At 31.2% G+C, this 19,438-nt stretch overlaps 1 protein-coding gene across 1 annotated transcript; it reads right to left on the bottom strand.

The window, feature by feature from the left end:
• Positions 1-7,113: 7,113 nt before the first annotated feature.
• On the bottom strand, positions 7,114-19,385 carry LOC132722335 (annexin A7-like; the record flags this gene model as incomplete). Its single annotated transcript, XM_060706818.1, is given in 12 exon segments — positions 7,114-7,661; positions 8,041-8,229; positions 8,924-9,088; positions 10,767-10,856; positions 12,348-12,448; positions 12,812-12,902; positions 13,684-13,797; positions 14,937-15,031; positions 17,464-17,713; positions 18,290-18,382; positions 18,900-18,995; positions 19,332-19,385. Coding segments are annotated over 12 exon segments (1,464 nt in total), but the record flags the coding sequence as incomplete, so codon positions are not given.
• Positions 19,386-19,438: the final 53 nt, after the last annotated feature.

Genomic DNA, 19,438 nt, shown 5'->3' with positions numbered 1-19,438 from the left:
CAACTAACAGTATTTATGCCTATGCAAAAAACCCAACAGGTTGCCTCTTATATTGTATTTATCAAGTTACACAAAACGGCTACCCCTTTCAACTGGATATAATTAAGGTATTTATGAATTGAATGTACACAAATGGGTTGCACTTTTATATAGAATCTATTTTCGGTATATAGGAATGTTCAAAAAACCAGTTGAACTCTAAAGATGAATCATATATTGCGATATATAATTAAGCTTGTGCAAAGACGGATTTTCACTCCTCAATTGTGTACCATATTTGCTATCCAATAAAATATCTATATATATATTACCAAAATTAAACATTTTTTTCTTTCCAAAACAGATGTGAGAAATACATAAATAATGTTTAAAAAAAAAAGAAATAAAATTTAGACGCTTCTAGGTATTGAACTCACACCCCTAAATGTTCAATTTCAGAACTCTTCATAGCGGAGGTAATAAATAATAGTTTGTCTAAATAGCAAAGAGATTTTTGTTTGAAAAATAGTTCGCAAATTTATTGTTTTTAACAATACAAAAATGCAAACAAATGTGTGATTGATCCAACTTTTCAAGTATTAGGTTATCTTAACTAACAGGACTAATGTTGTGCTTCAATTTTTCTATACTGTGAGAATACAATTTATTCTATCATTTTCTTCCGCGCTTCATTACCGTTTGGGCGGAGTTTGCAAAAACGCTCTACACTGTATTGAGCAAAAACGGGTAGCAAAACAGCCGTCCCCATGTTAATTACCAATCATTTGTAAATAATATCATCCAATAATATCGTATGTCCCATATGCAATGAAATTTTCTGTGCAATTGTAAAATTTTTGTAGATAACAGTTTCTCACGTTTAAAAATTTCCAAAGGACCGCTAGCTTACATGCGATATCGTGCATATTGACCTTTTCATTTGTGATCTTCGTTGCTACTGCAATATACTTAATTACCACGGTAGGGAATCACGTGACTTTTACGGTTACGCGTACAGACAATATGGCGGCCTAAAAACCTCGCTTCACATGTGTTTTTCAGGTAATTCTTTATTATATCCCTTTTACTTACATACGAGACCTGTTGCAGCCTACGCAGAATAAAGAATTGTTGCCGCCTATACCTTATTTTCCACCCCTGTGCTCATAGCTTTTACAAACACTCAAAGATTCAACAGAAATTTTCAATGTAAACAATTATATTTCGGGTAACATTCACGCAAAATTTGTATTTTTTTATGAATTTGATTAAACTAGTCGAGTTAGCAAAGAAGAAAAATGTTCATAGAATTTCTTTATTTGAAAATGTAAATATTAGGCATGTTAAATGTTGACAGGTCATTTTCTATTCCATTACACGAGAGAAAAATGATTTTGGTAACTCCCACGCATACTTTTATTGTTGATAACTCCCACGCAATATTTTATGTGCAGGCAATATCTATGCAGGTTATAGCCTAGATATTGATTGGAAAAAATCATGATTGGTGCATTTAGCATCAAGCTTTCATAGAATTTTGAATAATATTAAAATACCGCAAATAGGTCCTTGATAGAAGTAACCCAGCAGGGCACATCAACGGTGAACAAACGTTGAAGTATGATCAGATTTCAACGTTGAAATAACGTTAGATTTAATGTTCGAATTTGAAAGTTTAAAAAAACGTTGAAGTTCAACGTTGGCACAACGTTGAAGTTTCAATGTCATTTCAACATACTTTAATATAAATATAAAGCAAAGTACTGTACGTAACAGAGTTTAACAAAAAAATCAAGACACTATTAAATACTTCAGCTATTTTATTTCAAAACTACAGTTCAAGTGTAGCTTAAATTCAAACGATTTAAGAAGTCCTTTTAGTTTAACAATTAAGCTACAATCTGTTCCAATCTGCCACTAGTTCTTCTTCTAGAGCTCTCTTGGTATGTCTAAAGTGTGTCATGATGGTGTTTGAATACTTCTACTGCTTCTGCAAATAAAATAAGAATTTACATGTTAAAATTGACTTGGTCAATCTCAAATTATATATAATTAATCAACTTAGTGATTTGTTTTATCTTAAAATGCTTATCTTCTAAGATTTACATAATAAAACAGCATATAGAAATTAAGATACAGCTGAAGTTTCATATTGACAGTAAATTATGTACAAAAACAACAAAAAACTTTTTAAAAAGAAGCTATTTAACCCTTAACCTCATATATACGCGAAACAACGCACTTCCGACCCCCCCCCCTTTTTTAGGCCTGAAATAGTGAGAAAATGTCCTATTTTTCCCCAAACACATGTTTTCGTTTGAGAAATGTTGTTAAAAAAAAGTGAGCACTTTTTCGGCGCCGCCCCCTGTCCAAAATATACTTCAGGGGGGGTTGAAGGGGGGGGGGCGGAGTCCCCCTCATCGCCAAGAAAATTTTGGACTTGTGAGAGGCTTTAAATGGCCCCAGGTCGATCATAAGGTAAGGTGTAACCAACGCTGAAAAGCCTTTGACTCTATCTCAATCCCTTGAGAAGTTGCAGCACTTTGAAGTAAATTTTGATGGAAAAAATCGAGGCAAAATAGTGATTTTTGGCAATTTTGAGATGTCCCCTCGTTGCCATGGTAACAGGAAATTTAACTTGAAAGAGGAGGCTTTTCAGTGAAAATGGCCATTTTTCACAATATGCTCATGGGTGAAAGGGTTAACTTAAAAAATTATAAATGTTACAAAACTACAATTTTTCACCAAAATTAGGTAAAAGACCACATGTTAACATGTAAAAACTAGATTTTGGGTGATTCAAAAGTTTTTCATCATTTTTTTTAGCCCTTTACCCCTAGTTGCCATGGTAACAGGAAATTTAAGACTGAGCATGTCGTTACAAAAGCAATGGTCCAGTCAACATTTGTGCCAAGTTTGATTAGTATTGAAGCATTTTTCATAGTTTCATAGCAGTTTGAACTTGTAAGAGGAGGCTTTTCAGTGAAAATGACCATTTTTCACAATATGCTCATGGGGGAAAGGGTTAAGTCTGACCAATGATTGGTAAGAAAAACTGCTCCCATCAGTTACGTCAGCATTTTCCCAAGAACAGTCCTTTCCATATGTTAAATTTATGGTATAGAAGCTACAGCTGTAATACTTTAAATTTCAGCCAGGACCAGGATCTAGAATATAAAATAAACTTATTATTCCCTATATATTCACGGCAATTAAACTTAAAATTTAACACTCAACTTTATTATTTAACCACAAACAGTTTAATCAATATTTATTTTGAAAATGCAATGGATTTAATGTATTTTTCAAACTAATTCACATTTAATTTTACTATCACTAAGATATAAAATTAATACAGTTAAATTGACGAATCGTCTTGGGGCGTAAATTATATGGGGCGAACAACACTTCATCTGCGTATAGGTTACAATAATATGATAAATAAATTTCAAAAAGGCATGGCTTATAAAATCATAAATTGCCAAGGACATCAATAACTTCGCGTAAGGCCTACCAAACCCAAAACATTCAATTAGGTCGCGTTTTGATACAAAAGTCTAAAATATTAGAAGGAGGTTTTGTATTTCTGTTTTTATTAGTAAAATTACTGTTGTCATTTTTCATATTTTGCAGATATGGAAGGTTCCATCTCGGATATTGTTTGTGATAAATGCGGGAAACATTTCATTCACGGATAGGTCTCAAATATTGACCACATGAACAGTCTACACGGCACAGGACCTTATAAATGTTGTGGTAAAACATTTTATAGCCCAGCAAATCGGAAACGTTACGGGTTTTACTGCTGATATTAAGATGACATTCAAACATAAGTCCTCTAGATTTTATTTACCTAGTTTGTAAAATAAAAGACCCATTCTAATATACTTTAGGTTGTTTTCTTTTATGCTTTAGATTAAAAAAAACACACACAACATAATAATGTTAAATACAGACACTAATTTGAAAAAAGTTGGTTTCATTAAAGACTAAGTGATAAAATGACTTGAATGTCTTTAAAATCTTAATATAACGAATAACATAAAATGCCATACCTGTCACGTTTCGATTTGTCACAACATTTACAAAGTCCTGTGCCGAGTAGCCAGTTTATGTGGTCATTAAGACAAATGTTGCCCAACATTATTCACAAACAATACCCGAACTGGAACCGCCCATATCTGCAAACTATGAAAAATGACAACTGTAATTGTGCTTATACTGAAATCGACCTCCTTCTTATATTTGAGACTTTTATTTTAATTTCTGCGATTAATTCATCTATATCGAAACTTCATTTAATATATTCACGTGAGTATGTATTCTGCTATCCATAAGGGCTTTATTCTATCCAGGACCTTTTGGCGGTATTTTTAATATTGTTCAAAATTCTTTGAACGTTTAAGGCTAAATGCATCAATCATGATTTTGTTCAATCAATATCTAGGCTATAACCTGCATAGATATTGCCTGCCATAAAAATATTGCGTGGGAGTTATCAACAATAAAAGTATGCGTGGGAGTTACCCAAATCATTTTTCTCTCATGTTTTGGAATAGAGAATGACCAGTCAACATTTAACATGCCTAATATTTACATTTTCAAATAAAGAAATTCTATGAACATTTTCTCATTGCTAACACGACGTAGTTTAATCAAATTCATAAAAAATACAAATTTTGCGTGAATGTTACCCGAAATATAATTGTTCACATTGAAAATTTCTGTTGAATTTTTGAGTGTTTGTAAAATCTATGAGCACAGGAGTGGAAACTAAGGTATAGGCGGCAACAATTCTTTATTCTGCGTAGGCTGCAACAGGTCTCGTATGTAAGTAAAAGGGATATAATAAAGAATTACCTTAAAAACACATGTGAAGCGAGGTTTTTAGGCCGCCATATTGTCTGTACGCGTAACCGTAAAAGTCACGTGATTCCCTGGCTAATAAATTTATACCCGATTTTTTAAAAGTCACGGAGTTAATAACTGTTATGTCCTGGAGTTCTTATGACAACTTTTGTTACTGCTAGTGTTTTTCTTAAAATAGTATCGATATATTCAATATTTTAATATTGAGTATATCGATCAATACTATTTTGATTTTCTGTTTTTGGTTGACATATATGCCCAAAGAATATATCAGGTATATGATTGGTTTACATCAGTAAACATGCTATATATCAGCTAAGAAAAATTTAAAACATGCTTTTAAAAAATTTCTAAATATATAGGAAGAGAGTGCCATTATGCCCTTCTCCTATATTTTCATTTCCCATTAGACCTTATTAGGTTTTGTATAAATATGGGCATGTGCAGTGATTTTTATTTTCTTACATTCTATTATCCTGTCCTTATTTAATGGGCGTATTTGAACAAAATAATATGCCCGTCTGCTCCTTACAAATAATTTTATGACACGTGAATCAGATGATTACGTAAACTACATACGTTTTTGGCGGGAAAGTTACACGTGCTTTCTATAGATTTGCTTTTGCAAGTAGTCTATTATTCTAAGGTTGACTGTTAGCTTCATAAAAATAGAAATTTTGAATACGACTTCATACCAACACACAAAGTATTCACCTACATTTGCCTCTTTGGTTAATTTACTGTCCCATATTGCGACAAACCTACAAATGTAGTTGTCATTTTCGGGAGTATGTCGTTATCCCGTTCCAGAGGTGACCCTGGATTTTACATACCCGGCGTAGAGCAGTGATACAAGCATTGGACCGGGTTTTAAGGTCTCACCCAAAAGACCATAAGTATTGTTTATGAATGAGCGGGAGATTGAGCTACCACCGTTGCTTTAATTGTCCAACAATGGACCTCGATCAATGCCAGTGCAATATTTCTTTTCTAGATATATTATAATTAGTAGAAATTCACATTAAGAGGAACCCAAATATGATAAAAGAAATAACAAAAATGAGTGCATACATGAATATTTTTTCTTTTCAAAGTCTTTAAATGAACAGAATAGCTGAGATATATCCATTTTAGCTGTAATTAAAGTTCATATCTAAAATAATGAAAATTTAATTCTTACTATGCATTCTTTTTAAACAAAAGATAAATTCAGATATGCTCATTAGTTAATGTTTTATTTTAAATAGTGAAAAAAGATCTATTTATTTTATACTTATAGAATATTGATGAAATAAAATGCTTATTATTTTCATTTTCCATATATTCACTGTAAAAATTTATTTTTCACTGCGGTGAAACATATTTTCCGTATTTTCACTGGTGTCTTGAGGGACTACTTTCTTTCAAATTCTGCCAGTACACAACATTTAAGGGAAACTCTTTCAAATTGTAATATCAAAACAGAGGAAAATGTATATAATAAACAGAAAATTAAAGTTTTTTCTGTAAACACATGATTTATTTTCACCTTGTGGCATGAAAATTAACATATTTCACTTGTGGCTACCGCCACTCATTCATACCACTTGATGAAAACAAATTATGTATTTACAGAAAAAACTTGAATATCCTCTATATCTATAGGCATTACATATTCAATTCAAACATAATCCATTCAACTGTGTCTTATATAAAGAAAAGTAACATTATAATACTAACATTGCATGTGTGGATTTACATAAAGGTTTTGTTTACGATTATGATTCATGCTTTCTAAAAAAACTATTTAGTACTTTAAAACTTTTTTTGTGGAGGGTAAGTGCAGTTTTTCATACAGTCATAACTTCATAAAATGGCAACTTTCGAACTTTACTCAGATGGAAAGAACCATGTTGCCATTCCAAGCATGATTTCTCTGCATGAGGTGGCTACCTGAGTAGAACCACCAACCTTCCATAAGCTAGCTGGATAGCTGCCTTACATGAAACAATCCAAAATCCACACTTGAATTGAAACCAGTGGTGAGGGACTGAGAGGCAAGTGCTTTAAAGTCAGCAACCTTATCCACACTAGCGCTTCTTACAATATAGGTTTGACAGCTATGAACTTGTCCAAAAGAATTCAGTATTGTACTCAACAATGTACATGTATAACAACCGCATATTAATATCAAACAGTAATGACATATACTAGCATTACAGTTAAAATATAGTATAATGTAATAAAGTAGATAAAATAATAAAAGAAAAACACATGTCATTATGCTTTAAAATTTAATCTGCCAATTTCTTCACATAACAATGCTGACTATTCTACTGAGCAGGTGCTATGTTAATTTATAGACAGTCATATATCATGCATAATTAATATTACTACAGCATCATATCTGAACAATTTTTGCAAACTATAAATATATATAATATATCAATATAAATAACATGTATAGGTGCAGGAATTTATCACAGTTATGCAGGAATCACATATCTTAATATTCTAGAGTAGTATACAACAAATCTTCTTTTTCAATTTTCCTGAACATAGCTTTACCTATCACTTATCTGTCTCTGCTTAATATAATCAAATGTTATTGCAAATAGTTTTGAGTACATCTAAGTAGGTTAATGATAAGTCTTTTTCTCTTTTACTAGATTGTACTACATGTTTATTAATCTTTGCAACATTATGAATTAATCTTTGCCAACAAGAGCTAGAAGAATTTTCTTGAAGTTGTAGCTGGTGTCCTCTGATATATATCTGTATAAGGTTTTGTGAGTTAACTCCAAGAATTCCGCCTTTATCTGAACCATGTCAATCTATAAATCAGAAACATGTAAAGGCTATAAATTTTTATGAAATGATAAGATAAAAATGAACATAAAATTTACCCTGCCATACTTAAACAGTAACAGGTGTCTTAAATGATAAATTGCAAGAATTGAACTTGTCAAGTACATCAAAGAAAAGTCACTGCTTACTTAAAAGAAAATAGACGTGGACAGGAGTTGATGTTTGTAGCATTATAAGTTAACTTTTGGCACACTTTATTCAACAGGTCAATGTCAATATGTTGTAAATGTTTCTTTTATATGTTATCTAAGTAATGAAAATAAGTCATTTTGTGATAAAAAAATATAATTTTTGGAAAAATTTGCAGGTCAAGTCATAAATTCAAGGTTTAACATTATGATATACCTCTGATCTTGAAGCTATTATACGGATCAGAGTTCTTTCATCTGTACCAAGTCCTTTCATAGCCTTCATGAGTCTATGTGCAAAGAATTTTGGCCTGTTCATCACAATTTGAGCAACTGCTTTTAATCCCCTCCTGTAATCCCCAGATGTCTCACTGTCAACTGCATGTCGGATATCAGCTTGTGCTATCTGTAATACAATATAAAATATCTTTAATTGTTTTTGAGTTACATTCCTGACTGAAATTGCAAGAAATAATAAAATGATGAAACCATTTAGAGTTAGTTATAGGCCATAAACATTAAACTTCTTGACAATATGTATCTATATCTCAGTTTTCAAGACGGTCCCCTGAAAAGTTTTGGAATTTTATTTTGGACAAGGAAAAATGAGAAGGACTGATGGACCATTAAACCAACCACACAGTGACTCTTACATACCCATTCAAAAATTTTAGGGTATATGAAAATGGAATGAATAAAGTTTTCCACATTGTAATTTTCTATAAAAAAATATTATTAACTGCTCTCAAATGAGTAAACATGCAGTAGTAAAGCTGTACTGTGTGTGACCAAATGCTATTTCATCAATTAACATTAGAGGTTTCTTGAAAACGATTATGCAAATTATCACAAATACTATACCAATGTGCATTATGTGCTTATGGGTCAAAAACAAAAGTTAATTTGCTAAACTGGTAGAAACTGCTACTTTCTTTATGAAATTGGAACTATAGATAATAAATTCACACTAGTTTCTAAGAAGCTAAAAAAAGTGAAAGAAAATATTCTTTGAAATATGTACACTATTCAGTGTTATCAACTGACTTTTATTTTGACATTATATTTAAACTTGTGAAAATGTTTATAATCAAAATAATTACCTTAACATACTGATCATACACTGCTCGTAGCTGATAGAAATCTCTGGTAGCAAATATAAGGTTGAAAGTTTCTTCATCTGTGCCCCACCTGTCTTCACCAGCTTTAAATAATCTCTCAGCATCACGCACTGCTGTCTTATGATCAGCCAACTTGGTGTAATTAACCTGAAATGTATTTTTCATACATTAACAGTTGCAAAAAAATACACCTTCAATATTTGATACTTACCTAAAATTAACTTTTCATAGATATAAACAACCTAAAATAAACTTTCAATATACATGTATGATAATTTATTAATTACCTAAAATGCCTATATTAAAAAAATTAACAAACATACATTATAAAATAGTGAAAAAAGAGCTGTCGGTAGGACAGCAACGCTCGACTATTCTTAGTGCTTGATAGTAAAAAAAATGCTTGATACAGATACCTCCTCCTGTTTACAGGTTGGGGTAATGATGGTGAACAAGTGTGCAAAGTTTCAAAGCCATATGTCAATGGACTTTGAAAATATTTGAACTATTACAAAAACTTTAACGTAAATTCTAAGTCGAAAAAGGGGCATAATTCTGTCAAAATGCTTGATACAGTTACCTCCTCCTGTTTACAGGTTGGGGTAATGATGGTGAACAAGTGTGCAAAGTTTCAAAGCCATATGTCAATGGACTTTGAAAATATTTGAACTATTACAAAAACTTTAACGTAAATTCTAAGTCGAAAAAGGGGCATAATTCTGTCAAAATGCTTGATACAGTTACCTCCTCCTGTTTACAGGTTGGGGTAATGATGGTGAACAAGTGTGCAAAGTTTCAAAGCCATATGTCAATGGACTTTGAAAATATTTGAACTATTACAAAAACTTTAACGTAAATTCTAAGTCGAAAAAGGGGCATAATTCTGTCAAAATGCTTGATACAGTTACCTCCTCCTGTTTACAGGTTGGGGTAATGATGGTGAACAAGTGTGCAAAGTTTCAAAGCCATATGTCAATGGACTTTGAAAATATTTGAACTATTACAAAAACTTTAACGTAAATTCTAAGTTAAGTTGAAAAAGAGGCATAATTCTGTCAAAATGCTTGATACAGTTACCTCCTCCTGTTTACAGGTTGGGGTAATGATGGTGAACAAGTGTGCAAAGTTTCAAAGCCATATGTCAATGGACTTTGAAAATATTTGAACTATTACAAAAACTTTAACGTAAATTCTAAGTCGAAAAAGGGGCATAATTCTGTCAAAATGCTTGATAGAGTTACCTCCTCCTGTCTACAGGTTGGGGTAATGATGGTGAACAAGTGTGCAAAGTTTCAAAGCCATATGTCAATGGACTTTGAAAATATTTGAACTATTACAAAAACTTTAACGTAAATTCTAAGTCGAAAAAGGGGCATAATTCTGTCAAAATGCTTGATAGAGTTACCTCCTCCTGTCTATAGGTTGGGGTAATGATGGTGAACAAGTTTGCAAAGTTTCAAAGCCATATGTCAATGGACTTTGAAAATATTAAAACTATTACAAAAACTTTAACATAAGTGGTTACGCCGACGCCGACACTGACGCCGACGCTCGGGTGACTACAATAGCTCTACTTATTCTTATCGAATAGTCGAGCTAAAAAGAGCTGATACCCTTAAATTCACACAATGCACTTGTCCTGCTTTGAATAAGGATTAGTTCATTCTAAGTGTGAGGGGCTTTTTATACGATAATACAAATATTGAACTGCCAACAGAATTAGACAAGTCAGGTGGGCTCAATACAGGTGACACCTGCCTGCAATTATCGGCACCAGTGTTCAAACAGTCATGAAGAGCATCTCCAGTGTTTAATAATTTCTCACCTCAAACATTCCAGTTCCTTCACCGTTAGCATTAACAATCTCTTCAACAGCATTTTCCAGCTTTTTTCTAGTGATTTCATACCTGTTACCCTAGAGAAGAAAAAAAACAACAAAAAAACCCTGATTACATGACAACAAGCTATAGTAATCACACTGAATGAAAAAAGAACTGGTAGTAAGATATTGGCTAAACAAAAGTTGTTAAATGACAGATCTTCAAGATCTTAAAGATTGATTACTTACTGAAACATGTTCATGCATTAATGACATAACTTAAAGAAAACATATGATGCACATAAAATCAAATTCATGCTTTATATGTGAATTAAAATAATATGCTGACTGTTTGTTTTGTTTGTTTGTTTGTTTCATTTTACGCCTTTTCCGAACAGTATTTCAGTCATATAGGCGGGTAGTTTCCTAACCATCGTTCCTGGAGAGTTACACCAGTACTAGACTACCTTCCTCTGCGCTAAACTACCAAAGCATCTCCCGCTGATCGAACCCACGCCAGAGAGGTAACTTGATAAGAAGTCATCGACTCTAACCCCTCGACCACGGAGGCGGTTAAAATAATATGCTGATACTAAATCAAACACATGCAAAACAGTGAAATAGAAAAACACACAACCAATATGTTAAGATTATCTATATGTTTTATTTTGAGCAGACAAAGTTAGTTTGTTTTTTAATAATTGGATAAATTGTCACCAAAATGACTTGTTACCAAACAAAAATATAAATACGTGAAAACACAGCAACAGTGTTACAGTCTAATAGTTAATGGGGGAGGGAGATTGAGAAAATTAATCACCAATTTGTTTTGACTTCACAGGCTCATATTATTTCACTTGAAAATAATAAGATAAACAAATTATTGATGGAAATCATAATTCATAATTCATATTCATGATAATTTATGTTATAATGGAAAGTTATTATTGCACATATTACTGATTGTTATTTTAAGCATGCTTGTTTTGAGAGAATGGTTAACTTAATGAGGTTTCCGATTGCTATTAACATTTTACTGACATTAAGTTTGTAAATATAATTGTATTATAGATGATGTACAATGTACAAATCTTAATAAAGTATCTGTTCTGTTCTTGTTTTTGAAGTTGATCAAATGCTAAAACCTAGCATGACTTAGAAAATAATATCATGCAATAATATTGTATGTTGTAGCTCGGACGAAATGTAATAGGACAAGCAATCACCGACATGATAATTGGTCTTATGGTGGCATCAGACGAGTGATTGATAAGCATTCTCTCACTTTTAGTGACAAGTTTAGGCTACTCCTAGGTTTTCCAACTCAGAACTGCTTTTGAAAATGTAAAAAAAATTCAGTATCTTAAACTCTAAATTAAAGTAACAGCTATAATTTTAGAAAATCAATATAATGTTACTATAAGAGTGTATGTTAAACTTTTCTGCTACTTTTATTTACATGTAACAGTAAAGATGATATGACAAACTGGCAACACCACTAAACTTTGATGACTATTTCATCTGTCAGCTGATAAAGTACAAACAGAGATAACAATTTGAAGTATATGTAATGATGAGATGTAATACCTGTGCAGCTGAAATCAGTAATTTCTTGAAATAACCACTTGTATCACCAGAGATATCTTCATCCAGCTGAGTTTCTTTACAAGGCTTATCAGGCTTTGCAACTATATGTAACATTAAACAGTATATTAGCCATTTTTACAATTGAATATTTATATTCTATATTTTTGTATATTACCTGTATCACTCTAACATTATAAAGAAGCTTTCAGATTATTTATTGCAACATAATAACTTGTTTGATTTTTTTTTCAAAGTGCTACGCTTATAACAACTATGAAAATTAAAATAACTACTAACTTATGATACTGGTAGTCATTTTTTTACTTGCTTCATGTAATTGTTTATATCAACCCAGAGTTACATAACTTGCAACATTTACTGTTTCAAGTGTTTTATTTGCACTAAACAAATTAAAAAATAAACAACAACATTTTCACTTCAATTAATCAGTTTTAATCAGTTACCTGTCCCATACACTTGTCTTATTTCTTTAATCTGACGATTAGTCCTGGTCATTAAAACTTCAATCAATGCCAATTCATCTGTACCAAGTCCCTGTTCAATATAATACCTTTCTTATTATTTTAGTCAAATAACATAGTGGCAAGTGTACATGTAATACATGTAATAGAGAAGTTCTATTAAAATTACATGTAGTTTTAATCATTAAATAAACATGATATTTTCATAGTTAAAATTAAAACAAAGATAATTGACTGGAAGATTGTAACACTGGCATTTTCGTTTTTGAAAATTGACAAATATGGAGTGCAAGTTTCTTAACATATTTATCAAAGCTTAAAGGCCGAATAAGCTCCAGAAATGCTTTCGTTTTTATTTTCTTTGCACTTTTATAGTTTCTATAAAGTTACCCATTGACCAATTACATGAACCATCCTTTTCTTCTGTCAATTAAAGGCAATTAGTACAATAATAGTGATTTAGTATTGTGTATGGAAGTCAAATATTACTTTGTTTACATTTTTTCTACTTTCTTGACAAATTATTTCACATTTAGTGTTTCAACCTTCAAGTAACAAGCACCTTACATGCTGTAAAACCATAATTTGGATGTTAAAAAGCTAATGTATACCCTTTATAAAAAAGTAACAAATTATTCATTTCACAGGCATAATGGGCCTATAACTAGAAGAGAAGTTTTCCCCCCAACTCATATCAGTTACATATACTTTCAAGTCAGCTTCATGGAAAAGTACTGGAGTCATACAAGCAAACATGATTTCTTAAAGCCTCAATCTCCGAGTTCAAATGTAGACACAATTATCACTAGGCCAGTATTTTTAAACTATGTATTTAATTATGATCAAATACTCACATAGATAGCTTCCTTGATACATTTAGAATCATAGAGAGCAGGAGAGATGAAACAGGCCACAATGGCATCTTTGTAGTCACCACTTAGTTCACTCTTGATCTCCTTGATTAAATCCTGAAATATATACAAGATTACAACATTGGACAATCACAATATAAATTTATGAACTTATTGATATCTTAATCATACAAAACAATTGTATGCCATAATAAATTCATAATTAGGATTTCTAGCAGATTAAATGAACTTGTATAAATCGTTGTATGCTTATATAACCATGAGATTATACAAGCTTAAAATGCATTGAGGGTTATATAACACTGGTATTATACAAGCTTAAAATGCATTGGTGGTTATATAATGTTGTGATTATACAAGCTTAAAATGCATTGGTGGTTATATAATGTTGTGATTATACAAGCTTAAAATGCATTGGTGGTTATATAATGTTGTGATTATACAAGCTTAAAATGCATTGGTGGTTATATAATGTTGGGATTATACAAGCTTAAAATGCATTGGTGGTTATATAATGTTGGGATTATACAAACTTAAAATGCATTGGTGGTTATATAATGTTGGGATTATACAAACTTAAAATGCATTGGTGGTTATATAATGTTGGGATTATACAAACTTAAAATGCATTGAGGGTAACATAACGCTGAGATTATATAAACTTAAATGCAGTGAGGGTTATATAACCATGAGATTATACAAGCATAAAATGCATTAACAGTTATATAACACTGAGATTGCACAAACATAAAATGCAATGAAGGGTTATATAAGCCTACAATATTTATATTGGACAATAAAACCTATGAAAAATCTTTGTAAATCACTAGTAATCAAGATATTAATAGGAGAATCAAATAATTGTGAAAGAAACTTGACTTTGTGGTACATTGCTACCATCAATCTTAAAACTGAAATGTAAATACATGAAATAGGTTACGTTATATATCTTATAATTAGGGCTAGTCACAGATTGAAATTTTGTCATGGAATTCAGAACGATTCATGAGTCGAAGTCCCGATGTGTCGAAGTTTTTACGCAAGTCCCTCCAACTTCGACTTACCGAAGTTCTACTGTAAATTAAAGTCATACTTACTTTTGCATCAATTATACAAAGAAATCTAAAGGTTTGTATTTGTTGATATACTGCCCATTAAATATGAAAATTCTAACTGAAATAACTTCCAATATTTTATGTTCTTATGTAAAATGATTAAACATGAAATGATCATACCTTGCCATACATTGTTTTATACATTTCTTTAAGCTTCTGTCTTTGTGTATTACACCTTGTTGCCACGATATGTGTAATAATGCTCTCTGTTGTACCTAGAAAATTTTACATTTTTTTATTAAAACTTAGCAAAAATAACCTACTGTAACGTGCACGGGCTAGCTGTTATATATATAATTTTTCTTATGGCTACTTTGCCAGTTGATTGGTTACAAATGATTATACAATAATTTGTTTAAACTTTGGAATCAAGTTTAATTAACTAATATTATAACAATAATGTGCTTGAAAGATAATAAGTGGTCCTTGAACTTGATATAAAATTGGGGTGACACTTTTAGGCTATTTAATATATATAGAAAAACCACTTGGATATCGAGTTTTCAATACTTTAGTAATAACAATTACACCTAACGCTATGTTAAATTGATGCCATTGATATACTTCGTAAATAGTGCAAGAATCAAAGTCATTAATCTAAATTATTCATTTATTATTCCTGTGGCGTTGACACTTCGGCAGCTGGACAGAGACTGGGTGTCCTATATTTATACATAATAATGTAGTTATTTTTAATGATCGTTTACTGAAGTTGAAGAAATCAAGTATCCAAGAGATATTGATAATGGGTCGAATATTGGTACGAATGGCATTTAGTTTGAATGATTTTAAGGACGAATTGTTCTGATATTTTAAAAATAATAAAAATATGCGCGTTATATCAATTTATTACTACGCATAAGTTGTTAAATCTAATCAGGTATTATTTATGTATTTTTTTACTTATTTATGGAAGATTAATCTATACATTTAAAAACAAGATTACATATTTGTTTACAATTTAACTTATCAGCAATTTAGGTATAAAACCACTGAATATCATTATAGAATCTAGGCAGAATAGAACAATCGTCACACTACTTAAAAACCTTTTTCTTATTTTATTATTTCATCTTAAGTACAAATTGGCTGATTGTCTGGAATTTTTTAGATGTGGTGTTGAACCAATAAGACTGGAAACTGGGAGGTATGAAAAATTGTAAATAAATAAAAGAACTTGTTTTAACTGTATTGATATTGTGGAAGATGAAATACATGTTATGTTACACTGTCCACTCTATATACAATTCAGGGAAGACCTATTTGAGTCTGTAAAAATAATAATGATGAAGTTTACAGCCAAAGCCTGCTTTAATATTAAAACATAGGCGTCTTCTTCTTAACTGAAGGTAACTTTTTTATACAGGTATTATTTGTCAGAGAGTGTTATGAATCAGCTGAGAACCTACTTAATGGCCAGGAGTAATGTTTTTATTATGTTTCTAAGTGTATTTTATGCTTCCTACTATCAATATCTTAAATTTCATTAGAATTGGTTTAACATCAGTCAACCGAATAACTTTATACATGTATAGTCTTACTGATACATCAGTAGAAATAGCTTTTAAGATGATAGACTCACAGCATTTCATAAACAGTTAAAGCAATGTTTACATTGTATATATGTAAATATGATTTGCCTACCATCTGATGTAATTCTGTTTTGTATGGCATATGTACTAATTCTGTTTTGAATGGCATATGTACTTTTATCACTTTTATTAATTTTGATTGTGGTGTATATGATGTGAATGTAATGAGATATAAATAAACTATTTGAACTTTGAATTTGGTTTCATTATCATTACATAGACTGTATACACATTCAAGTTTACTTATGTAAAAAAGGTCATCAATGATTAAGACTAATGAATATAAAATGTCTTTTGACTATAATAATACCCATTATTCACTGTGTAACTATCTGAGAACATGATTTGTAAAATATTTTTGTCACATAATTTGTAATATATTTTTTGTCAAGGTAAAATGTTTTATTACCCTTCCAGATTTTTTCCGCCTTTTTGATTGGATATTGATCACCCAAAAAAAATTGATATTACCGAGCCAGACGGGTAATATACACACTAAATTTCCCCGTTGGGTACCCCATGTTGTAAACAACATGCGCTGAGGTGATGCACGTACGGTTCGATTTTACGCGGTGTAAATTCCGATTATCAAGCACTTTTTAACTGTCAAATGATAAATATTTACCAAAGTAGAGTAATGATACATATTCTAATCAGTCTTGAAAACAAATATGACCTTGTGAAAGCTTGATATTAATTACAAAAAAGTGCATTCAATAGACTACTCCTTTTCTCTTGTTTACATTCGTTAGGTACGGGAAAAATACGTCATGTATTTATGTGACGTCATGTTGTGATGAAAGGGTACCCTAAAGGGAATCTTATTTCGACGTTTCATTTGAAACAGCAATGATTTTTTAAAAAATCGTCTAAACTCGGCAGGGGAAGGGTAATAAAATTATTATTTTGGTTTTGGAGTGATATATGTGGATATATTACCTGCCAAGATAAAATATCACCCTCGCCTTACGGCTCGGGTGATATAAAATCTTAGCAGGTAATATATCCACATATATCACTCCAAAACCAAAATAACATATAATATTCTACACTACCTGCTCCTTTCATTGAAAATCGCAGATATTCACAATCAGCCTCGGGGTTCCATTCTTCTCCTGTAAGATCTGTATTACGCTCTTTCTTATAATATCCTACAACAATATCATCTGATGGGTATTTTAGGAAAGGTGCCACTGTACCCTGTGCCATCTCTAGTGTTGATGTTATAGCATAGCGTCTGAGAAGCTCATCAATAAACATATTCTTCATTTTGGATTTCACTTCTTCATTCAACTGCTGTTTATTCTACAGTAAAACATCTCAATATAAAGTTTTATTTTCATTCAGAACAGACAAGGTATTCATCAAAATAAAATACACAATACATGTATATACATATTTTATTCCATTTGACTTGAAAGTCAGCTTTAATTACAAGAGTTATATTAAAGCACAGATAAAAATGCCAGTATCATTTAGAAATTACTTTTGTTAATGTCTGTAGCATTTTTGTTTAGTATTTATAACAAAATTTGACATTATAAATATTCTTTTTAGAGGTTTTAAAGGGTATAAAGCAAGAAATGGGTTGCCTACAGTTGGTAGAGTATTTATTTTTGTATCTTGATAAAAATCATACAAAGTATGTAAAGTGACATAATGAGGTTTGTATTAATTTCCTATAACATACACAAAATCATTCCCTTATTCACAAATGTAGCATATGAATATTTTGTTACTGTTTCCAGTGTTAAACAGAGACTTCTTGATAAAAATCTGTCTTTATAACACAGCAACTTTATTTTACAGTTCTGAAATTATCATTTCATTAACCACTTTGTTGGTTTTCATATTTAAAGTAGAACTTTACTTTATACACACCTCTGCCTTCTCCTGCCTCTCAGCCGGTTCACTAGATCTCTGTTGACTAACAGACTCAGGTGCAGACGGGGATTTCACCTCAAAACCCATTTGCTATATACATGTATGAAAAAAAATAAGGTGTTTATGAAGAAATCTTGGTTATGTCTTTACTATTGTTGTGACAATACTAACAGCGAAAAGGTTGAAAGTAAATTGTTGATATTCTTACCTAAAGCATGAAATCAAACTGATTATAATTAATTCTTATCTTTTATTCTGAAAATAAGTTGTGCTTTGATAACTTTTACTAACTGACAGGCCTTCCTTATATATACTTAAAAGTGTTTAAGGGGAACTAAAGCTAAAAAGTTCTAATTTTATCTTGCACTGGCACTCAAAATCAAACATGTTACCTTACTGTCAAGAGAAATGTGTTTTCCATGCTTTTTTTCAGACATGCACATAAAAAATTATACAACAATTTATATCAGCTGAATAGTTTATCATTACAGTTCCATTTACATTGTAAAATGATCTAATGTCAAAGTGAATTTAGGACATCAACTATGAGCATCTAGGTTAAGGACCTGCTTCAAGACATTTTTTAAATTGAGATTTGATATTTTACCTCATACATGTATCTCTGCATACCCATCTCCATCTGATGTTGAACAAATGGCTGGAGAGTGTATGACTGTGGGAGCTGTACAGGTTGTGGGGGCGCCTGTAAATTATATAAATCATTTCAAATATAAAATCTATTAACCTAAAGGAAACGAAAAAAAGCTAATTTAATCGGTAAAATAATCTTGCTTGGTATATGATTATAAGGTAATAAAACTGAACAAGACAGTATACCAGTAAGATTAGACACCTTATCATTAACAAAATGAATACACAAGAATCTTGCACATGTATCTCAGCCAAAAGTTTGTTCAGGTCATCATCAAGTGACTCTTTGCTTCTTGTTTACATCTGAATCATAACTGCAATAATAATTTTTTTTTCAAGATTCAAGACTCAACAACTTTATCAAATCAATTAAAAGTAAGAAACTTACCTGATCTCCGTAAAAGCAACCTGTACTCATCTGTTGAACAGCTGGACACTGAAACCCAGGGTTCCCTAAATAAACAATAAAATATGTTGTACATGTGTGCTGCAAAG

The sequence above is a fragment of the Ruditapes philippinarum genome, unplaced genomic scaffold (genome assembly GCF_026571515.1).
Source record: "Ruditapes philippinarum isolate M1 unplaced genomic scaffold, ASM2657151v2 ctg14747_1_1_1_1, whole genome shotgun sequence".
NCBI lineage: Eukaryota > Metazoa > Mollusca > Bivalvia > Venerida > Veneridae > Ruditapes > Ruditapes philippinarum.
This window is presented reverse-complemented; position numbering and strand designations above follow the sequence as displayed.